General features: G+C 44.2%; 3 protein-coding genes across 3 annotated transcripts; 2 read left to right on the top strand and 1 right to left on the bottom strand.

Annotated features, from left to right (window-relative positions):
- Positions 1–3,087: 3,087 nt before the first annotated feature.
- On the top strand, positions 3,088–7,364 carry LOC123123134 (25.3 kDa vesicle transport protein). The gene is made up of 6 exons (XM_044543584.1): positions 3,088–3,293; positions 4,584–4,829; positions 5,396–5,556; positions 5,679–5,825; positions 6,149–6,225; positions 6,916–7,364. The coding sequence occupies exons 2-6, from the start codon at positions 4,642–4,644 to the stop codon at positions 6,997–6,999; spliced, it is 657 nt and encodes a 218-aa protein (XP_044399519.1). The 5' UTR covers positions 3,088–3,293; positions 4,584–4,641; the 3' UTR covers positions 7,000–7,364.
- A 281-nt stretch (positions 7,365–7,645) lies between these two features.
- On the bottom strand, positions 7,646–8,616 carry LOC123123135 (uncharacterized). Its single transcript, XM_044543585.1, has 2 exons — positions 8,074–8,616; positions 7,646–7,989 (listed from the first exon to the last, which is right to left on the bottom strand). Exon 1 carries the CDS (start codon positions 8,599–8,601, stop codon positions 8,074–8,076), a length of 528 nt encoding a protein of 175 aa, XP_044399520.1. The 5' UTR covers positions 8,602–8,616; the 3' UTR covers positions 7,646–7,989.
- Positions 8,617–23,414: 14,798 nt separating this feature from the next.
- LOC123125698 (blue copper protein 1a-like) lies at positions 23,415–24,215 on the top strand. The gene is made up of 2 exons (XM_044546170.1): positions 23,415–23,665; positions 23,770–24,215. Exons 1-2 carry the CDS (start codon positions 23,488–23,490, stop codon positions 24,087–24,089), a joined length of 498 nt encoding a protein of 165 aa, XP_044402105.1. The 5' UTR covers positions 23,415–23,487; the 3' UTR covers positions 24,090–24,215.

Here is a 24,215-nt window from a genome sequence, read left to right as displayed (position 1 = left end):
AGTATGGGGCCAGTATAACAAGAAATTACAGAAGCATAGAAGATGATGAGGTAAAACAATGGCCGATTTCAATTGTAGGTAAAACAGTATTCCTGCAATGTAGACGCCATCAACTGTTTCGAAACACCAAAACAAGTCCATAAACCTGAAATGATCTTCAGTTTAAGGCATATTAACTTCCGTGAAGAATGTCTTTAATACTAAGAGAAATCGATGCCCATAGAAGGATATTGACCTTAGTACTCAGCCAATGCCTCCAAATTTACAAAATATCGCTCCTTGACATTTAGGGAATGTCAGGAATAATCTATTACTCCTTTGTACGAGTCGTACTAAATTTAAAGTAAGTGTAGCATGTTCAGGGGGTTAATGTTCTGGAGAACACAGAAAATGACTTGTACACCTAACTGCAAGCGTCTATGAACTTTGATTGTTCAGCTTCAAGCTTTGCTAATCAACAAGTTGAAGCAATGTAAACTAATGGTCCATTCGTGCATTTAAGGGGGTGCTGGGTGCAGAACAAAGCATTGCAACCAGATTAACAAAGAAAAAAGTAAATCATTATAAACCAGATTATATAGGTGTTTGCAAGAACTTATAGTCAAAAGCTAAAACTATCAAGTCCTCGCAAAAAAAGGTTGCTTCTGGAAAATCTGCAATTTTCTCTATGCAGTTTTGAAGTGGCAACCAATGAGGTGCAGTAAATTGAACCTAGTAACAGTATGGGACCAGTAAAACAAGAGATTACCGAAACATATATAGAAAACGACGAGGTAAAAAATGGCCAAGTTTGAACCTGCAATGTAGACGCCATCAATTGTGATGAAACACCAAAACAAGCCCATAACTAGGTACTCACTCTGATCCATATTACTTGGTCTTTGGTTTAATACAAAGTTAGTAAGCATATTGGGTTTACCTAAGGAAGCCCATATTGGATCGGAAGGAGTACATAACTTTGAAATAAGCATACACAATCAATCACCTAAGGAAGCAAGCTTCTAAGAACTCACCGTTAAGCAGCGGTTCTGCCAAGGTTGCTGTGGCAGTGGCCTGCCCTCCCGCCGACAAGAAAATTAGGGGCGGTCGCATCCACTGACTTGGTGATGGCCCGAGTTGAATCCAGAAAATTTGGCCAGCGGGGGGCGCCCCTGTGTCTCACTTATAGCAAGATGTAGGGAACCGTCACATCAAGGCGAGCGCTAGATGGGCCGGCCTTGCTCACGGGACGCCACAACCTCATTTTTTCAGTTTTTTTCCACATTTTTTGTCTTTGTTTTTTTATTTCTTTTTTTACTTCCAAATACTCTAAATAAATAGAGTAAAAACACTTTTCATAAATATATTTAAGAAAAATGTTAATCAAGAATTTGAAAAATGTTAATCAAGAATTTGAAAAATGTTAAATGTGTATAGAGAAAATGTTTCTCATGTACCCCCTCTGTAAAGAAATATAAGAGCGTTTAGATCACTAATAGATCACTACTATTAGTGATCTAAACGCTCTTATATTTCTTTACAGAGGGAGTATAACAAAATACATTGTGTATGAATAAATTTTGATCATGTATTTAAAAAATCTTAATCAATCATTTGAAAAAACTGTTACACGGGTATCTGAAAAATCTCAGTCAAGCATTAAAAAATGTTAAATGTATACAGAGAAAATATTGTCCATGTATTAAAAATGTTAATTAAGCATTTGAAAAATGGTAAATGTATATTAGAAAAAATTGTCCATGTATTAAAAAATGTTAACCTTGTATTTACAAATGTTAATCAAGTATTTGAAAATGTTAAAATGTATATGGAAAAACGTTGACCATGTATTAAAAATATATTAAACCTATATTTCGAAAAATGTTAAACGTGTATTTGCAAAATGTTCTTGACATATATGAAAACCAGTAAAAACAAAGAAAAGTAAAAAAACAATAAAAAACAAAAAGAAAGAAAGGAAACCGAAGGAAAAACGAAAAAAAGAAACCCGAAGAGAAAGTGCAAAAGAAATGAAGAACAATGAATACTGGTAAAGAAAGAAAGAAAAACAGAAGAAAACCGTTGAAAAGTAAGAAAGAAACAAAAACCGAAAAAGAAGGAAAATGAGAACGAAAAGAAAAACTAAATAAATCCATAAAGAAACAGAGAAATAAAAGAAAAAGACAAGGAAAAAAACAAAGTATAACGACAAAACAAAGAAACCAAAAGAAAACTGAAGAAGAAATAAGAAAACCAAACAAAAAACAAGAGAAAAGAAAAAAAGAAAAAAGAAGAAAAAAAAACGAACGAACATATGAATGAATAGACCGGCGATTGAACGAATGAGTAACGTGCTACTAGGCCGGCCCATGCCTGTGCGTGCTGTAGGAAAGTTTCCGGTGAGACGGGTGTTAGTCTTGCTATAAGCGAGACATAGCATTCGCGAGACTGGCGGGTACCCCTTGCCCGATGGCTTGATCTGCACTAGGCCCGCAGCGGGCCTTTCCCTGGTGCGAACCTTGGCAACGACCTCCTTGTCGCGTAGGGCTATATGAGGACGAGTCCGAGTTGCCAGTGCTCGTGGAGGCACGGATTTGCTTTAGTGAGCGGCATAGTTGTGCCTCTTTCGGAAAGGAAAAAAAATGCTCCCTGTTTGGTTTTTTCATTCGGATTTTTTTGTGAAAAAAAGTTTGTAAAAACCTATCAACATGGGATCAACTTTTGAAAATCTCGACGCGAGGAATCCAAAAGTGAAAACAGTTCGAGATTTGGACACACGATTTAAGAGATAAAACGTTTTGAACAAATGGATCTACGAAAAAAGGGAAAACTCTCAGGTTGCGACAAGTGGCAAGCCGGAAGATGGGAGTGAGCTTTGCTAAGAGTGCTTCTTAATTAATTAGTGATTTCGATGGAACTTCGATTAGAAAAAAAAAGTGGGCTAGAGAACATGGGCCTCGAAACGTATTGGGCTTACCTGGCCGTTGAGAGTTAGGCTGTACCTGCCGCGAAAGAAAAGAAGAAGTTAGGCTGTAGCCGCTGTACGCGCACGGCGAGCCCATGCGCGTGAACAGACCGGACACCGTCATTTTCCGCCAACTGGTCCAGAGTTTTTCCATCCAAAAGAAAAAAGAACATTCTGGGTCGGAGGCCCGTCCGCGTCGTAACCCCCTCCGCCTCCGCCCCGGCCAATCTCCCAACCGACACGCGAAGCAGAGCCAGCAGCCCCGCCAGACTCTCCCTCCGGCGACCCCGGCGATCTACTTCCCCGGCGACGGCCGCCGCGTCTCCAGCCGCCGCGCTCTCTTCCCACCGTACGCCACTTCTCCCCCCCTCCCCTTCCCCTCCTGGCACACGCGTCCCGTGCTGGCCTCTGATCTAGCTCCTCCAGATCCGTCCGGTAGATCTGGCGGGATCGCGTCGCCTCGTCCCCTCCGGAGTCCGGGGTTCGATCTACCGGTTGCTCTTAGGATGATTTGCTGCTTGGCTGGCGACGAAGCCGAGTGGGTGGATCGGGCCGCGTGACAGACAGCTTCGCGCCCAATTACGGGGGATCACGACGTTTCTTATCCCAATCGTACTAGTTTAATCGCGCGTTCTGGTTTAGCAGTTTGCTGGCAGTGACTTGAGTCGTGCTCGAGGAGAAATTGTGCCTGCTGTTGAACTTGGCTGTGGCGGTAAGCTAGCTATCCTCTCGAGCTACTACGTGGGCCTTGGTTGGATTGTAGTCTCCTTTTACCTCCTTTCTGCTTGGTTGAGGTGTGGAGGTTGTTGGGTATTATTTGTATTGTTGTTGTGGATGTTAGATTATGCAGACAGTTGTCTGAGTTTACCATGTTGAAAATAGATCGCACGTGAGCTGTGTGTTGAAGCAGATTGGCAGTCTGCCAGTTGTGCAATTTATGCATTGGGGATTGGTGGATCATGTTGCATCAGTTCATCATATGTATAGGTCCATGTCATCGGCGTATCTAATTGCTTTGGGTGCTCAAGCAAGGAGTGGGTTTTAATGCATGGTTCTTTCTCCTGTATGGCTCTTAAGTGATGGTGTTGCGCCTTCACTTTTTAATTCATCTTAATGTCTAGTAATGAATAGTGTTGGTACGTGAACTGGAGTAATTTAGCTTGGTATTTCCAAGCTGCACCTTCTAAATTTATGTAACTAATGAAATATGTGTTGTCAACTAAGTAATTTAGCATGCGTTAGATTTTCTTAGGGATACACAAATGGATTGCATTTGTCAGTTTTGTTAGTTATATGAATATGAGCATTCTGATGCAAACTTTGTAGAATTTAAATCATAGGGTATTTGAATTTCTTGTATATGCATTATGACCAATGCCATTTTTAGTGGCCATTAAATACTTGTTAGACAAGTTAGAAGCACCTCGCTAATGATTTGCTTGTGTGAATTTGAACGACGAATTCACACAAGTTGTTCCATTAGGATTGCTACTGTAAGATGACATGGATTACTTGATTGTTGGCCACACTTTGTTTATTAATTGACTAGAAATTTTGATATGTGCTGTGCTAAATGTATCGAATCAAAAGCTGAAGCTGGACTATGACTGAAGCACTCATTCGTTGCTTTGCCTTGCAGGTGCCTTTATTGGCTATCAACTATAAAGTTTGTAGTGGTTTCTGGTGTTCTTCGCAAAATGGTGAAGCTGACAATGATAGCGCGTGTCACTGATGGCCTTCCGCTGGCAGAAGGGCTGGATGACGGGCGTGATCAGAAGGATTCTGATTTCTACAAGCAGCAAGCTAAACTTCTTTTCAAGAACTTGTCAAAGGGGCAACATGAAGCCTCACGGATGTCAATTGAGACCGGATCATACTTTTTCCAGTATCCTTTGTTAATTGCGGTCTATTTGCTGTTCGGGGAAGATGCTTGATCCTAGGTATTATATTTAGACATGCAATGACATTGTACTCCCTCCGTTCCTAAATACAAGTCTTTTTAGACATTTCAAATGGACTACAACATAAGGATGTATGTAGACATATTTTAAAGTGTAGATTCACTCATTTTGCTCCGTATGTAGTCACTTGTTGGAATCTCTAAAAAGACTTATATTTAGGAACGGAGGGAGTATTATATATTCAGATTCGTAGATACTCTGCATGCTTTCGCTAGCCAGTATCTGTATCGTTTTGTTGACAGAGAAGTCAACATTTGTTGACTAATCATGGACTACATTTAAACAAGCAGCGACACCTATACGATACCCGGTCTTGATATTTTTGGTATACTAGTCGTACTGTTCTTGCTATTTGTGTGCAAGGTCATCTACCTTTGCTAAGTTTTTTTTATTAGAGGCTTCCATGATATTGTATGTATATTTTTAGCATGTGTTGATTTTTTTACATTTGTTCTGGCATGTTCTTGTTCCACCTTAATCAGATATGCAGTTACATCATTGAAGGCCGAGTATGCTATCTAACAATGTGCGACCGTTCTTATCCGAAGAAACTTGCATTCCAGTACTTGGAAGATCTGAAAAATGAATTCGAGAGGGTCAATGGGAGTCAAATTGAAACTGCTGCAAGGCCTTACGCTTTCATTAAGTTCGGTATGATTTTTAAATCTCTACTTCAGTTGCAAGCATCATTTTCATTCACCCTCTCAAAGTTGTCACTCACCCTCTCACTCTCAAGTTCTACTGGTTGATAACCTATGTTTCTTTCTATTTAGATACATACATACAGAAGACTAAGAAACTGTATTTGGATACCAGAACCCAGAGGAACATTGCGAAATTGAACGATGAGCTCTATGAGGTGCATCAAATCATGACTCGCAATGTTCAAGAAGTTCTTGGTGTCGGTGAAAAGCTAGATCGTAAGTCTGGAAATCTCTCTTGCTTGTACTGCTTCATTTACTCTTCCTGGCATGAGAAACGGGTAGATGTTTATATCATGGATTAATCACATCAAATTTATCATCGAGGAGTTATCTTTCCAATAGGCCTTAAGTTACTACTTAAGTTTAAAAAGCTTCATACTATATTATTATTTCATCTTAGCTTTACTTCTGGTGCACTCTGTATTTTTTTGCGTTTTACAAGATGCTTCCCATATATCCCTTTTCACCTCATTCCAGTGCTTTGGAAGGTTTTTAATTGACAAGTAACTGTTTACTATTCCGTGTTTCCATTTTTGCAGAGGTTAGTGAAATGTCAAGTAGGTTGACATCTGACACGAGAATCTATGCTGATAAGGCAAAGGATCTCAATCGCCAGGTAATCTATGTGCTGAATGCATATGCTGTTTTGATATATACATTTGTTAGTTCAAATAGTTTGAGCATTTAAACCATCGTAGTCAGGAATATCATTGTTTTTTGTTTTTTGTTGAAATACCTTGACATAATTATCAATTTCATTAGCTTGAGCTTTGCCCTTAAAGCATCAAAGAAATGTATGTTCCATGGATGAAAAATACTCTCTAATTTTTGTTTGACTAAAGTAAGTTTATATGCTTCCAACACATCTGTTGTTATTAGGTTGATAGTTTACAGGTATACCCTGTGGTTAGCAAAATGGTGTTTCTCGATTCTTACTACCTAGGTAAATCTGATAATTTAGAAGGCAAGCATTTGCAATTGCAATGTCTGTCAAGACTTTGTGTCCTTGATGGAAGTCTTAATGATTACTCCCTCCGTTCAAATTACAAGATGTTCTAACTTTTCCCGAATCAGATCTATATAGACTTGTTCTAGTGTTTGTTCACTCATTTCAGTCTGTATTATATTGAAATATCCAAAACGTCTTATAATTGGAACGGAAGTGATACTTTATTAGCTTTGTTATCCATATTTGTACATAGTCCCCAATTTGCATCATGAGCTGTGTATTCCTGAAAAAAATTGCATCATGTATTATGTTTAGTGTTTTGACTTTTATGTGGATCGTGCTGCTTCTTGGTTTCAGGCCTTCATTCGGAAGTATGCTCCCGTTGCCATTGTGATTGGGGTTGTAATAATACTGTTCTGGGCCAAGAACAAGATATGGTGATTCCACTAAACAAGGAAGGCCGGCCTGTGTTATAACACTGGAGAAAGAAATTGTGGATCAAGCGATGCTTCGATGACTTGTATCCCGTATCTGCCCGTTCAAGCGAGTAATTTGAAGCTACCTTTACACCTCCTTACAAGCAGCTATTGAAGTGAACGAATTCGTTGGTTGTAGTATAGACCATATGGCGGACTTGATTTTGTGAACCCTGGGAACCGTACATACAAGAGCTCTGTAGAGTCGAGTTTTGGATATCGGGATCGATTTATATTTGTCGTGTCAACTCATGTAAGAATTCAGGCTGATGAAACTATACAGTACTCCATCGCTCCCCTTGACTGCATAATATGGCATGTTCGACAGCATTCTTTCTTGTGTGCAACGATGAAAGTCGTCTTAGTACACTCTAGCATCGCCGTCTTACCTTATCTTACCATGATCTTCTCTATACCTTCGGGTATGTGAAGATGTCGGAGCCCGGCTTGCGACGGCGGTGGCAGGGAATGCAGGCATCTGATGAGCCAGATTCTTTCCTTGCAATCGCAGGCAACTCGTCTAAAAGCAGTGCAGGCATCTTGGGCAGCTGCTTTCAGCGTGACCAACACAGAGTTTCGTGACGGTAGCAGAGGTTTGATACGACAGGGGCTGAAGACTTTGGCACATGTATGCGTGCAGTCACTGAAGACATTATTACTACTACTGTATTACAGAGTGAGTCCCTGCCAGGTGCTAATAACTTGCGATTCATTCCAGTCACTGTATGCGACGCGAATGACATGACAAGCCTTTTTCTGATTGATTGATGTTCCATGGAACATTCGTCCCGCTCGCTCGTATGTTGCAGAGGCTAGCTACCAGGCTACTAGCTAGCTTCCTCCGATGCGAAAAAACAAGAAGAAAGGGGAATGAAATCAGTAGCTGTGTAGGCTCGCAGCCTGCCGATCCGATCGGTCTTCGGAGCAGGACGTCACATCACCCGGCCGCGACTCCCTGCAGACGAATCAAGAGGACGATGTTAGATACTGTTTACGCTTCGATCAATCGGCTTGATCAGCAGGCTCGATTCAGGCCTACCTAGGAGGTGGGATCGGATTCGGCGGGGAGCTGCTGCTGCTGCGGCGGCGGGTGTGGGTCCTGGTGGTCCTGGAGGAGCGCGCGGGTGTCGTGGATCCGGGAGCGGGTGGCGGCCACCACCCGCTTGAGCCGGCGCCGCTTGCCGTAGTTCTCCTCCAGGCGGCGCTGCAGCTCGGCGGCGCGCGCCCGGGCCCGCTCCAGCTCCGCCAGCGCCTCGGCCAGCCGCGCCCGCGCCGCCGCCAGCCGCGCGTCCGCCGCGGCCTCCCTCCGCCGCAGCTCCGCCGCCAGCGCCCACGGCGGCCGGGTCGCGTGCCCGGGGCGCCGCCCCTCGCACATCCTCCTACCCTCCGCGTCGGTCGCCTCGCGGGGAAGGAGAAGAAGGCCAAGTGGGGGCAAAGAAGTGGGCTTTGGTTGGGGTGGGTGCGGGGAAGGGAAGGGAGGGGTGGACGCCCCCCTTTTCACTTGCGGGCTTGGCGTGCCTTGCCTGACAGCGACGACGCACGGCACGGACACGAAATCCGTCACCATTATCGACGGGATTCTTTCCGTTTCCTGCAAACTCCTCATGGAATTGGTAGCACTGATTATTGGCGATCGGCGGACGGTGCAGCATCCATCATCCCGTCCTCGGACGAGACTTGCCTGCTCCCAGACAAAAAATGGCGAGACTCAAGATTGGGCAGCTAACTGGTACAGTAGTACCGATGAAACTAGTCTTCTTTTTTAGAAGTCCCTGTACATAAGTTTATTATAAAAGGCGACAGCCATTACAGGTACGATGGTTATGATCAAAGATTCAAAGAATTAGACAAAGTAGCTGTTGAAACTAAAAATTGCAATGAAATCTTTCAGACACGTCTTCTCCGTGGTAATAACTTTTTGAAAGATGAAATTCTACCAATGCTTCAACTAAGATACTGCAATCAGACCGCAGCGGCGACGCCACCGCTCGTGCATTTGCATGAACCTGACTACCGATAGAGATTCCATGTGAGCTCCTTGGCTTGCCCATCTAAAGAGATGGAAAGTATCGAGCAATGAATGGACTTGGGCTGGTGATGATCCCCTGGAAGTGCAGAGTGTCAAATCACAATCTTCGCCGTAGTGCCAAGAAAAAAATTCCAGTTCTAAAAAAAAAACCATACCAACAAAAACACCAAGATGCACTAACAAGAAGTCTAACCGATCTGAAAGATCGGATCTACGAGGGCAAGAACTCTAAATCTTTCCCAATTATTGAAGAGATTCCTTCCATTTATTGCAAAGTCCAGATGAAATTCGTACGAATGATTATTGGTGATCGGTGAATGGTGAAGCATCGACCATCTCATCCTCTTGTTGACTGCAATTATTGGGTACAATTTCTTCCACAACACCTTCAAAACATGACAAGACTCAAGATCAAGCAACTAACCACTAACGGAGCTAGTCTTTTTATTTATCGAGAAAAGCCTATAACTTTGTTCAAATGCGGCAACCATTAAAGGTACAATGCTTATGATCAATGACCCAAAAAGTAGACAAAGTAACTGCTAAAACTAAAAATTACAATGAAATCTCTCAACACGTCTTCTCTATGGTAATAATTTTTGAAAGAAGAAATTCTACCAACGCTTCAAAAAAGACACTGCAATTACAATTAGATCGGAGTAGCGATCTCACCACTCATACATCTGCACGATCTTGATTAATGATAGAGATTTCAGAGAGGCCCTTTGGTTGCCCATCTAAAAGAGTTGGAAAGTTTTAAAAAATGAATGGGCTTGGGCCGGTGATGATCCCCTCGAAGTGCAGACTATCGAGTCACAAGATCTTTGGCGTAGTGCCAAGGAAAGATTCCAACTCCACAAAAAACCATACCAACAAAAGCACCAAGACGCACTAACAAAAAGTCAACAGACCTGAAAGATAGGTTTTGTGAGGACAAGAACTCTAGATCATTCCTAACTATGAGTGATTATAAGAGATCGGTGAAAGGTGAAGCATGGATCATCCAATCCTCCTTTTATTGCCTGCAATTATTGGGTATAATCTCTTCCACCACACATTCCAAACATGACGAGACTCAAGATCAGGCAACTAAACACCGATGAAACTAGTTTTATTTTCATTTGAGAATACTCCGTAACTTTGTTCAAATGCAGCAACCATGAAAGGTTCAACGCTTATGATCAGAGACCCAAAAAAACGTAGACAAAGTAACTGGTAAAACTAAAAATTAAAATGAAATCTCTCACATACGACTTCTCCGTGTAATAATTTTTAAAAGGAGAAATTCTACCAACACTTCAACAAGGACACTTAGATTAGACCAGAATTGATTACCGATAGAGATTTCGGAGAGCCCCTTGAGTAGCCCATCTAAAAAAATGGAAAGTTTTAAGCGATGAATGGATTGGGGACAATGATGATCCCCTTGAATTGTAGATGTTGAAGCATAAGATCTTCACCTTAGCGCCAAAGAAAGATTCCAACTCGAAAAACCCCATAACAACCAAAGCACTGAGACGCACTAACAAAAAGTGGACATATCCGAAAGGTCGTTTCTGCGAGGACAATAACTCTAAATCCTTCCCAATTATTGATGGGATTCTTTCAATTTCTTGTAATGTCTAGATGAAATTCGTATGAATGATTATTGGAGATCAGTGAAAGGTGAAGCATCAATCATCTCGTCCTCTTGTTGTTGCCTGCAATTATTGGGTATAATTTCTTCCACTACACCTTCCAAACACGGCTAGACTCAAGATCAGGCAACTAACCACTAACGAAACTAGTCTTTTTTCTTTTCTTTTGAGAAACCATGTAACTTTGTTCAATTGCGACAATCATTAAAGGTACAACCCTTATGACCAAAGATCCAAAAAGTAGATAAAGTAACTAATTAAACCTAATAATACAATGAAACCTCTCAGATACATCTTCTCCATGGTAATAATTTATTAAAGAAGAAATTTTACCCGCACTTCAGAAAAGAGCAATCTAATCGGAGCAGCGACCCCACCACTCATACAACTACACATGAACTTGATTATCAATAGAGATTTCAGAGAGCCCCTTGAGTAGCCCATCTAAAAAGATGGAAAGTTTTAATCGATGAATGGACTTGGGACGATGATGATCCCCTGGAAGTGTAGATGTTGAAGCATAAGATCTTCGCCTTAGCGCCAAGGAAAGATTCCAACTCTAAAAAAGCCATAACAACCAAAGAAGTGAGACGCACTAACAAAAAGGGTACATATCCGAAAGATCGGTTCTGCGTGGACAAGAACTCTAAATCCTTTTTCAATTTCTTGCAATGTCCAGATGAAATTCGTACGAATGATTATTGGAGATCCATGAAAGGTGAAGCATCAATCATCTCGTGCTCATCTTGTTCCCTGCAGTTATTGGGTATAATTAGTATTTTTATTTTCTTTTGAGAAAACCCTGTAACTTTGTTTAATTGCGACAATCATTAAAGGTACAAAGCTTATGATTGAAGATCCAAAAAGTAGACAAAGTAACTACTAAAACTAAAAAATACAATGAAATTTCTCACATACATCTTCGCCATGGTAATAATTTATTAAAGAAGAAATTCTACAACACTTCAGAAAACACATTGAAATTTGATCGTAGCAACGACGCCAACACTCATACATATGCACATGAACTTGATTATCGATAGAGATTTCAAAGAGCCCCTTGAGTTGCCCATCTAAAATGATGGGAAGTCTTGAACGATGAATGGACTTGGGCCGGTGATGACCCCCTCGAAGTGCAGACTGTCGAATCACAAGATCTTTACCCAAGGAAAGATTCCAACTCTACAAGAACAGAATACTAGAAAGGCACCGAGACACACTAACAAAAAAAATCAGCCGATCCCAAAAAATCGGTTTTGCAAGAACACAAACTTTAAATCCTTCCTAGTTATTGGTGGGATTCTTTCCATTTCTTGCAAAGTGCAGATTATTCATGCGAATGATTATTGGTGATCGATGAATGGTGAAGCATCGATCTTACCGTCCTTTTCTTGTTGCCTACAATTATTGCGCATAATCTCTTCCACCACACCTTCCAAACAATGTGAATATTCTAGATGAGGCAAGTAACCACTAATGAAACTAGTACTTCTTTTCTTTTGAGCAAACCATGTAACTTTATTCAAATGTGACAAATATTACTTGTATAGTCCTTATGATCAAAGACCCCCAAAAGTAGACCAAGTAACTACTGAAACTAAAAATTACGTCGAAATCTCGCAGATAAGTCTTCTTCGTGGTAATAATCTTTTTAAAGAATAAATTCTATCAACGCTTCAACATGACACTACAATTAGATCGGAGTGGCAACGTCACCACCTATACAATTGCACGAACTTGATTATTGATAGAGATTTTAATGAGCACATGAGTTGACCATCTAAAAGATGGAATGTCTTGAGCGATGAATGGACTTGGGCTGGTGAACGGTGATGATCCCCTAGAAGTGCAGACGGTTGTCCTACAAGATCTTCACCGTGGTGCCAAGGAAAGATTCGATCTCTAAAAAAAATCATACGAGTAAAAGCACCAAGACGCACTATAAGTGAACGTATCCGAAGATCAGTTCTGCGAGGACAAGAACTCTAATCCTTCCCAATTATTGATGGGACACTTTGCATTTCTTGCAAAGTCCAGATGAAATTCATACGAATGATTATTTTGTGACCAATGAATGGTGAAGCATCGATCATCCTATCCTCTTCTTGTTGCCTGCAATTATTAGGTATAATCTCTTCCACCACACCTTCCAAACAATTACGAGACTCAAGACCAGGCAACTATAACCACTAATGGAACAAGTCTTTTTTTCTTTTTAGAAAACCTTTAAACTTTATTCAAATGTGAAAACCATTAGATGTACAATGCCTATGATCAAAGACCCAAAAAGTAGACTAAGTAACTGCTAAAACTAAAATTTACATCTCAAATACATTTTCTCCATAGTAATAATTTTTTGAAAGAAGAAATTCTACCAACGCTTCAACAAAGACACTGCAATTATACCGGAGTGGTGACACCACCACTCATACATACCCATAGAGAATTTAGAGAGTCCGTTGAGTTGCCCATCTAAAACTACAGAAAGTCTTGAATGATGAATGGAATTGGGCCGGTGATGATTCCTTGGAAGTGAAGACCGTCAAATCACGAGATCATTCTGTAATGCCAAGGAAAGATTGCATGTTGTTTGTTTCGCAGACAAACCATACCTACAGAAGTCCAAACACGATGAGACTTTACGACGATTTTTTTGGACAACAAGATACCCTAGAAGCTTCGGGGGAGGACCAGAGGACCTATGAGGACCCCACAAGCCAGGGTGGCATGCCCAGGGGGTGGTGTTGTTGGGGATCGTAGCAGAAATTTAAAATTTTCTACGCATCACCAAGATCAATCTATGGAGTCATCTAGCAACGAGAGAGAGGAGTGCATCTACATACCCTTATAGATCGCGAGCGGAAGCGTTCAAGTGAACGGGGTTGATGGAGTCGTACTCGTCGTGATCCAAATCACCGATGACCGAGCGCCGAACGGACGGCACCTCCGTGTTCAACACACGTACGGTTGGGGAAGACGTCTCCTCCTTCTTGATCCAGCAAGGGGGAAGGAGAGGTTGATGAAGATCCAGCAGCACGACGGCGTGGTGGTGGAAGTAGCGGGGATCTCGGCAGGGCTTCGCCAAGCTCAGCGAGAGGGAGAGGTGTCACGGGAGGGAGAGGGAGGCGCCAGGGGTTGTGGTGCTGCTGCCCTCCCTCCCCCCTCTATATATAGGGGCCCTGGGGGGGCGCCGGCCCTGGGAGATGCAATCTCCAAGGGGGGCAGCGGCCAAGGGGGGTGGCTTGCCCCCCAAGCCAAGTGGGGCACCCCCCACCCCCAGGGTTTCCAACCCTAGGCGCAGGGGGAGGCCCAAGGGGGGCGCACCAGCCCACCAGGGGTTGGTTCCCCTCCCACTTCAGCCCATGGGGCCCTCCGGGATAGGTGGCCCCACCTGGTGGACCCCCGGGACCCTTCCGGTGGTCCCGGTACAATACCGGTGACCCCCGAAACTTTCCCGGTGGCCGAAACTGGACTTCCTATATATAATTCTTCACCTCCGGACCATTCCGGAACTCCTTGTGACGTTCGGGATCTCATCCGTGACTCCGAACAACTTTCGGGTTACCGCATACTAGTATCTCTACAACCCTAGCGTCACCGAACCTTAAGTGTGTAGACCCTACGGGTTCGGGAGACATGCAGACATGACCGAGACGACTCTCCGGTCAATAACCAACAGCGGGATCTGGATACCCATGTTGGCTCCCACATGTTCCACGATGATCTCATCGGATGAACCACGATGTCGAGGATTTAATCAATCCCGCATACAATTCCCTTTGTCAATCGGTACGTTACTTGCCCGAGATTCGATCGTCGGTGTCCCAATACCTTGTTCAATCTCGTTACCGGCAAGTCACTTTACTCGTACCGTAATGCATGATCCCGTGACCAGACACTTGGTCACATTGAGCTCATTATGATGATGCATTACCGAGTGGGCCCAGAGATACCTCTCCGTCATACGGAGTGACAAATCCCAGTCTCGATTCGTGCCAACCCAACAGACACTTTCGGAGATACCCGTAGTGCACCTTTATAGCCACCCAGTTACGTTGTGACGTTTGGCACACCCAAAGAACTCCTATGGTATTCGGGAGTTGCACAATCTCATGGTCTAAGGAAATGATACTTGACATTTGGAAAAGCTCTAGCAAACGAACTACACGATCTTTGTGCTATGCTTAGGATTGGGTCTTGTCCATCACATCATTCTCCTAATGATGTGATCCCGTTATCAATGACATCCAATGTCCATAGTCAGGAAACCATGACTATCTGTTGATCAACGAGCTAGTCAACTAGAGGCTCACTAGGGACATGTTGTGGTCTATGTATTCACACATGTATTACAATTTCCGGATAACACAATTATAGCATGAACAATAGACAATTATCATGAACAAGGAAATATAATAATAACCATTTTATTATTGCCTCTAGGGCATATTTCCAACAGTATCCCACTTGCACTAGAGTCAATAATCTAGTTACATTGTGATGAATCGAACACCCATAGAGTTCTGGTGTTGATCATGTTTTGCTCTAGGGAGAGGTTTAGTCAACGGATCTGCTACATTCAGGTCCGTATGTACTTTACAAATATCTATGTCTCCATTTTGAACACTTTCACGAATGGAGTTGAAGCGACGCTTGATATGCCTGGTCTTCCTGTGAAACCTGGGCTCCTTGGCAAGGGCAATAGCTCCAGTGTTGTCACAGAAGAGAGTCATCGGGCCCGACGCATTGGGAATAACTCCTAGGTCGGTAATGGACTTCTTCACCCAGATTGCTTCTTGCGCTGCCTCTGAGGCCGCCATGTATTCCGCTTCACATGTAGATCCCGCCACAACGCTTTGCTTGCAACTGCACCAGCTTACTGCCCCACCATTCAAAATATACACGTATCCGGTTTGTGACTTAGAGTCATCCAGATCTGTGTCGAAGCTAGCGTCGACGTAACCCCTTACGACGAGCTCTTCGTCACCTCCATAAACGAGAAACATATCCTTAGTCCTCTTCAGGTACTTCAGGATATTCTTGACCGCTGTCCAGTGTTCCATGCCGGGATTACTTTGGTACCTTCCTACCAAACTTACGCCAAGGTTTACATCAGGTCTGGTACACAGCATGGCATACATAATAGACCCTATGGCCGAGGCATAGGGGATGGCACTCATCTTTTCTCTATCTTCTGCCGTGGTCGGGCATTGAGCCGTACTCAATTGCATACCTTGTAATACAGGCAAGAACCCCTTCTTGGACTGATCCATATTGAACTTCTTCAATATCTTGTCAAGGTACGTACTTTGCGAAAGACCAATGAGGCGTCTTGATCTATCTCTATAGATCTTGATGCCTAATATACAAGCAGCTTCTCCAAGGTCCTTCATTGAAAAACACTTGTTCAAGTAGGCCTTTATACTTTCCAAGAATTCTATATCATTTCCCATCAATAGTATGTCATCCACATATAATATGAGAAATGCTACAGAGCTCCCACTCACTTTCTTGTAAACACAGGCTTCTCCATAAGTCTGTGTAAACCCAAATGCTTTGATCATCTCATCAAATCGAATGTTCCAACTCCGAGATGCTTGCACCAGCCCATAGATGGAGCGCTGGAGCTTGCATACCTTGTTAGCATTCTTAGGATCGACAAAACCTTCCGGCTGCATCATATACAATTATTCCTTAAGAAAGCCGTTAAGGAATGCCGTTTTGACGTCCATTTGCCATATTTCGTAATGGTAGAATGCGGCAATTGCTAACATGATTCGGACGGACTTCAGCTTCGCTACGGGTGAGAAGGTCTCATCGTAGTCAACTCCTTGAACTTGTCGATAACCCTTAGCGACAAGTCGAGCTTTATAGATGGTAACATTTCCATCCGCGTCCGTCTTCTTCTTAAAGATCCATTTATTTTCTATCGCTCGCCAATCATCGGGCAAGTCTGTCAAAGTCCATACTTTGTTTTCATACATGGATCCTATCTCGGATTGCATGGCTTCAAGCCATTTGTTGGAATCTAGGCCCGCCATTGCTTCTTCATAGTTCGAAGGTTCACCGTTGTCCAACAACATGATTTCCATGACAGGGTTGCCGTACCACTCTGGTGCGGAACGTGTCCTTGTGGACCTACGAAGTTCAGTGGTAACTTGATCATGATCGTCATCATTAACTTCCTCTCTAGTCGGTGCAGGCACCACAGAAACATTTTCTTGTGCTGCGCTACTTTGTGGTTCGAGAGGGGTCATCTCATCAAGTTCCACTTTCCTCCCACTTACTTCTTTCGAGAGAAACTCTTTCTCCAGAAAGGACCCGTTCTTGGCAACGAAGATCTTGCCTTCGGATCTGAGGTAGAAGGTATACCCAATGGTTTCCTTAGGGTATCCTATGAAGACGCATTTTTCCGACTTGGGTTCGAGCTTTTGAGGTTGAAGTTTCTTGACATAAGCATCGCATCCCCGAACTTTAAGAAACGACAGCTTAGGTTTTTTTTCCAAACCATAATTCATACGGTGTCGTCTCAACGGATTTCGACGGAGCTCTATTTAAAGTGAATACGGCAGTCTCTAAAGCATAACCCCAGAATGATATTGGTAGATCGGTAAGAGACATCATAGATCGCACCATATCCAATAGAGTGCGATTACGATGTTCGGACACACCATTACGCTGAGGTGTTCCAGGCGGCGTGAGTTGTGAAACAATTCCACATTTCCTTAAGTGTGTGCCAAATTCGTGACTCAAATATTCCCCTCCACGATCTGATCGTAAGAACTTTATTTTCCTGTCACGTTGATTCTCAACCTCACTCTGAAATTCCTTGAACTTTTCAAAGGTCTCAGACTTGTGTTTCATTAAGTAGACATACCCATATCTACTCAAGTCATCAGTGAGGGTGAGAACATAACGATAGCCACCGCGAGCCTCAACGCTCATTGGACCGCACACATCAGTATGTATGATTTCCAATAAGTTGGTTGCTCGCTCCATTGTTCTGGAGAACGGAGTCTTGGTCATTTTGCCCATGAGGCATGGTTCACATGTGTCAAATGATTCATAATCAAGAGAATCCAAAAGTCCATCTGCATGGAGTTTCTTCATTCATTTGACACCAATGTGACCAAGGCGGCAGTGCCACAAGTATGTGGGACTATCATTATCAACCTTACATTTCTTGGCATTCACACTATGAATATGTGTAACATCACGTTCGAGATTCATTAAGAAATAAACCATTGACCAGCGGGGCATGACCATAAAACATATCTCTCATATAAATAGAACAACCATTATTCTCTGATTTAAATGAGTAGCCATCTCACATCAAACGAGATCCAGATACAATGTTCATGCTCAAAGCTGGCACTAAATAACAATTATTGAGGTTTAAAACTAATCCCGTAGGTAAATGTAGAGGTAGCGTACCGACGGTGATCACATCGACCTTGGAACCATTCCCGACGCGCATCGTCACCTCGTCCTTCGCCAGTCTCCGCTTATTCCGCAGCTCCTGCTTTGAGTTATAAATATGAGCAACCACACCGGTATCAAATACCCAGGAGCTACTACGAGCGATGGTTAGGTACACATCAAAAACATGTATATCACATATACCTTTGGTATTGCCGGCCTTCTTATCCGCTAAGTACTTGGGGCAGTTCCGCTTCCAGTGACCGTTTTCCTTGCAATAAAAGCACTCAGTCTCAGACTTGGGTCCATTCTTTGTCTTCTTCCCGGCAGCTTGCTTACCGGGCGCGGCAACCCCTTGCCGTCTTTCTTGAAGTTCTTCTTACCCTTGCCTTTCTTGAACTTAGTGGTTTTATTCACCATCAACACTTGATGTTCCTTTTTGATCTCCACCTCCGCTGATTTCAGCATTGAATATACCTCAGGAATGGTCTTTTCCATCCTCTGCATATTGAAGTTCATTACAAAGCTCTTGTAGCTAGGTGGGAGCGACTGAAGGATTCTATCAACGACCGCGTCATCCGGGAGGTTAACTCCCAGCTGAGACAAGCGGTTGTGCAACCCAGACATTTTGAGTATGTGTTCGCTGACGGAACTATTCTCCTCCATCTTACAACTGTAGAACTTGTCGGAGACTTCATATCTCTCGACCCGGGCATGAGCTTGGAAAACCATTTTCAGCTCTTGGAACATCTCATATGCTCTGTGCTGCTCGAAACGCTTTTGGAGCCCCGGTTCTAAGCTGTAAAGCATGCCGCACTGAACCAGAGAGTAATCATCAACACGTGTTTGCCAGGCGTTCATAACGTCTTGGTTTGCTGGGACGGGTGCTTCACCTAGCAGTGCTTCAAGGACATATGCTTTCTTGGCAGCTATGAGGATGATCCTCAAGTTTCGGACCCAGTCCGTATAGTTGCTACCATCGTCTTTCAACTTGGTTTTCTCTAGGAACGCGTTGAAGTTGAGGGCAACATTAGCGTGGGCCATTTGATCTACAAGACATATTGTAAAGATTTTAGACTAAGTTCATGATAATTAAGTTCATCTAATCAAATTATTCAATGAACTCCCACTCAGATAGACATCCCTCTAGTCATCTAAGTGAAACATGATCCGAGTCAACTAGGCCGTGTCCGATCATCACGTGAGACGGACTAGTCAACATCGGTGAACATCTTCATGTTGATCGTATCTTCTATACGACTCATGCTTGACCTTTCGGTCTTCCGTGTTCCGAGGCCATATCTGTATATGCTAGGCTCGTCAAGTCAACCTAAGTGTATTGCGTGTGTAAATCTGGCTTACACCCGTTGTATTCGAACATTAGAATCTATCACACCCGATCATCACGTGGTGCTTCGAAACAACGAACCTTCGCAACGGTGCACAGTTAGGGGGAACACTTTCTTGAAATTATTGCGAGGGATCATCTTATTTAAGCTACCGTCGTTCTAAGCAAATAAGATGTAAAACATGATAAACATCATATGCAATCAAATAGTGACATGATATGGCCAATATCATTTTGCTCCTTTGATCTCCATCTTCGGGGCGCCATGATCATCTTCATCACCGGCATGACACCATGATCTTCATCATCATGATCTCCATCATCGTGTCTTCATGAAGTTGCCACGCCAACGATTACTTCTACTTCTATGGCTAACGTGTTTAGCAATAAAGTAAAGTAATTTACATGGCGTTATTCAATGACACGCAGGTCATACAAAAATAAAGACAACTCCTATGGCTCCTGCCGGTTGTCATACTCATCGACATGCAAGTCGTGATTCCTATTACAAGAACATGATCAATCTCAACATCACATATATCATTCATCACATCCTTTTGGCCATATCACATCACACGGCATATGCTGCAAAAAAAAGTTAGACGTCCTCTAATTGTTGTTGCAAGTTTTTACGTGGCTGCTATAGGTTTCTTAGCAAGAACGTTTCTTACCTACGCCAAAACCACAACGTGATATGCCAATTTCTATTTACCCTTCATAAGGACCCTTTTCATCGAATCCGTTCCGACTAAAGTGGGAGAGACAGACACCCGCTAGCCACCTTATGCAACTAGTGCATGCCAGTCGGTGGAACCTGTCTCACGTAAGCGTACGTGTAAGGTCGGTCCGGGCCGCTTCATCCCACGATGCCGCCGAAACAAGATAAGACTAGTAGTGGCAAGAAAAATTGACAACATCTACGCCCACAACAAGTTTGTGTTCTACTCGTGCATAGAAACTACGCATAGACCTAGCTCTGATACCACTTTTGGGGATCGTAGCAGAAATTTAAAATTTTCTACGCATTACCAAGATCAATCTATGGAGTCATCTAGCAACGAGAGAGAGGAGTGCATCTACATACCCTTGTAGATCGCGAGCGGAAGCATTCAAGTGAACGGGGTTGATGGAGTCGTACTCGTCGTGATCCAAATCACCGATGACCGAGCGCCGAACGGACGGCACCTCCGCGTTCAACACACGTACGGTTGGGGAAGACATCTCCTCCTTCTTGATCCAGCAAGGGGGAAGGAGAGGTTGATGGAGATCCAGCAGCACGACGGCGTGGTGGTGGAAGTAGCGGGGATCTCGGCAGGGCTTCGCCAAGCTCAGCGAGAGGGAGAGGTGTCACGGGAGGGAGAGGGAGGCGCCAGGGGCTGTGGTGCTGCTGCCCTCCCTCCCCCCCTCTATATATAGGGGCCCTGGGGGGGTGCCGGCCCTGGGAGATGCAATCTCCAAGGGGGGCGGCGTCCAAGGGGGGTGGCTTGCCCCCCAAGCCAAGTGGGGCGCCCCCACCCCCAGGGTTTCCAACCCTAGGCGCAGGGGGAGGCCCAAGGGGGGCGCACCAGCCCACCAGGGGCTGGTTCCCCTCCCACTTCAGCCCATGGGGCCCTCCGGGATAGGTGGCCCCACCTGGTGGACCCCCGGGACCCTTCCGGTGGTCCCGGTACAATACCGGTGACCCCCGAAACTTTCCTGGTGGCCGAAACTGGACTTCCTATATATAATTCTTCACCTCCGGACCATTCCAGAACTCCTCGTGACGTCCGGGATCTCATCCGGGACTCCGAACAACTTTCGGGTTACCGCATACTAGTATCTCTACAACCCTAGCGTCACCGAACCTTAAGTGTGTAGACCCTACGGGTTCAGGAGACATGCAGACATGACCGAGACGACTCTCCGGTCAATAACCAACAGCGGGATCTGGATACCCATGTTGGCTCCCACATGTTCCACGATGATCTCATCGGATGAACCACGATGTCGAGGATTTAATCAATCCCGTATACAATTCCCTTTGTCAATCGGTACGTTACTTGCCCGAGATTCGATCGTCGGTATCCCAATACCTTGTTCAATCTCGTTACCGGCAAGTCACTTTACTCGTACCGTAATGCATGATCCCGTGACCAGACACTTGGTCCCATTGAGCTCATTATGATGATGCATTACCGAGTGGGCCCAGAGATACCTCTCCGTCATACGGAGTGACAAATCCCAGTCTCGATTCGTGCCAACCCAACAGACACTTTCGGAGATACCCGTAGTGCACCTTTATAGCCACCCAGTTACGTTGTGACGTTTGACACACCCAAAGAACTCCTATGGTATCCGGGAGTTGCACAATCTCATGGTCTAAGGAAATGATACTTGACATTTGGAAAAGCTCTAGCAAACGAACTACACGATCTTTGTGCTATGCTTAGGATTGGGTCTTGTCCATCACATCATTCTCCTAATGATGTGATCCCGTTATCAATGACATCCAATGTCCATAGTCAGGAAACCATGACTATCTGTTGATCAACGAGCTAGTCAACTAGAGGCTCACTAGGGACATGTTGTGGTCTATGTATTCACACATGTATTACGATTTCGGATAACACAATTATAGCATGAACAATACACAACTATCATGAACAAGGAAATATAATAATAACCATTTTATTATTTCCTTTAGGGCATATTTCCAACAAGTGCGCCCCCAGACTTGTGGGCCCCTCGTAGCTCCGTTTGCCCTAATTTCTGGCCTATAAATTCCCATATATATATATATATATATATATATATATATATATATATATATATTCTAAAACCCTTGGAGCGAGACCCGAAAAAAAAAATTCTTCCTCCGCCGCAAGCCTCTGTTCCGAAGAGATCCCATATGGAGCCATGTCCCGGTACTCTGCCCGAGGAGGGAATCATTGGGGAGGCTATCTTCATCAACCTTGCTGCCTCCATGATGAGTGTAAGTAGTTCCTTCAGGACCTATGGGTTCATAGTAGTCTCTCTCTCTCTCTCTCTCTCTCTCTCTCTCTCTCTCGATCTTCAATACGATGATCTTCTCTGAGATCAATCTGATGTAATCTTTTGGGGTGTGTTTGTTGGGATCCGATAAATTGTGGTTACGATCATATTATTCATTGAAACTATTTGAGTCTCTTGAGATCTATTTGCTGCGTAATTTTATAGCTTTGTATTTCTCTCCTATCTATGCATCTTGGCAAAGCTAGATTGATTTATCTTCAGTAGGAGAGGTGCTTTGTAGTAGGTCTCAATCTTGCGATGATCTTGCCCTATTACAGGAGGGGCAAGTGCACGTATTTATATTGTTGCCACTAAGGATAAAACGACGAGGTTCGGTCATACTAATTGGTATTACTTTGTCTATATATATTATGTCATCTTACTTAATGTGTTACTCTATTTGTTATGAACTTAATAATTTGCATTAGCAATGCCCTTGGTTGTTCTTCGGCCACGGGGAGGATGATCATACTAACACATCGACGACGAACCTGGCCAGCCCAACTAGACTAGTTTCTTTTCCCCGGGAAACTAATCTGATAGCATGTGTCGGATCAAGACCCCCTCTCTCTCACACATGAAAGCGAAACAGCCGGTGCAGGACAAAATTTCGTTTTACACACAAAATAATTAGCATCTATGTCATGCTGCAGCGTATCCTCTGTTCCGATGAAACCAAGGCAATACTACACCTATCACATTTGGCGCCACACGGACGAATTCAACTCCCATAGCCATACCATTGCCGCCATTGGCCAGCTGCTGCCGCTGCCTCCGGTCAGGGACAAGACGGCCTCGGGTGCCAACGGTGATTACGACGTATACATACTAATACCTGATTACTGAGCACTGTTCCTATATATACATGCAAAGCCAGAGCTAGAAGCACAACACACGAGCTGCATATATACATCCCATCACAGGACCCTTCCCCTTTATCAACAAGCGAGTCATCTTGCTAGCTTTGCTGCTTACTCAGTCAGCGAATCGATGGCGTCCAAGCAGATGCTCGTCGCCATGTTCGCCGCGGCCGCCCTGGCCGTGGCCTTCCTCCCGGGCCTCGCCGTCGCCACGGAGCACATGGTCGGCGACGATAAGGGCTGGACCCTCAATTTCAACTACACCGCCTGGGCCGACACCAAACAGTTCGTCGTCGGCGACACGCTAGGTAATTACATACCTCCATTAATCCTTTCCGGCCACGCGTAGGCTTGATCGCTCCATTTTCTTTGCCACGCGGAACTAATTTCATGCAAACTATATCGATCGCAGTGTTCAAGTACAACAGCCCCGCCCACAATCTGGTGGAGGTGGGCGGGCCGGACTTCCTCTCGTGCACCAAGCCGGCCAACGCCGTCGTCTTAACCACCGGCGAGGACCGGGTCACCCTCGACAAGGCCGGACGCAAGTGGTTCTTCTGCGCCGTCGGCCAGCACTGCCAGAACGGCATGAAGCTCAAGATCACCATCCTCGAGACCGCCCCGCCGACTCCCCAGCCAGCCCCGACCAACCCTGCTGGCAAGCTGCAGGCGCGCTTCGGTGAGGCAGCGGCCGCGATCACTGCGGTCGCCATGGCCGTGCTCGTGCTCTAGGACACCACAGTCCCACTCCATCCTCTTTACACATAGCTAGCTCAGCAATCGGGAGTGTTGCGTTGTGTGTTGGTTTTTGTGCGCGGTCGATCGTGCTGTTATTTTTTATGTTACAACCTTGTGCAT

Source organism: Triticum aestivum, chromosome 5D, assembly GCF_018294505.1.
Source record: "Triticum aestivum cultivar Chinese Spring chromosome 5D, IWGSC CS RefSeq v2.1, whole genome shotgun sequence".
Taxonomy (NCBI): Eukaryota; Viridiplantae; Streptophyta; class Magnoliopsida; order Poales; family Poaceae; genus Triticum; species Triticum aestivum.
Note: the sequence above shows the minus strand (reverse complement) of the source record. Positions and strands in the feature narration are given on the sequence as shown.

Bases quoted from the DNA above. Each gene is read 5' to 3' on its own strand.
- LOC123123134 (XM_044543584.1), top strand. From the start codon at position 4,642: ATGGTGAAGCTGACAATGATAGCGCGTGTCACTGATGGCCTTCCGCTG. The intron at 5,826-6,148 runs GTAAGTCTGGAA...CCATTTTTGCAG, and splicing joins TGTCGGTGAAAAGCTAGATC to AGGTTAGTGAAATGTCAAGT. The intron at 6,226-6,915 runs GTAATCTATGTG...TCTTGGTTTCAG, and splicing joins CAAAGGATCTCAATCGCCAG to GCCTTCATTCGGAAGTATGC.
- LOC123123135 (XM_044543585.1), bottom strand. From the start codon at position 8,601: ATGGTGACGGATTTCGTGTCCGTGCCGTGCGTCGTCGCTGTCAGGCAA.
- LOC123125698 (XM_044546170.1), top strand. From the start codon at position 23,488: ATGGCGTCCAAGCAGATGCTCGTCGCCATGTTCGCCGCGGCCGCCCTG. The intron at 23,666-23,769 runs GTAATTACATAC...TATCGATCGCAG, and splicing joins CGTCGTCGGCGACACGCTAG to TGTTCAAGTACAACAGCCCC.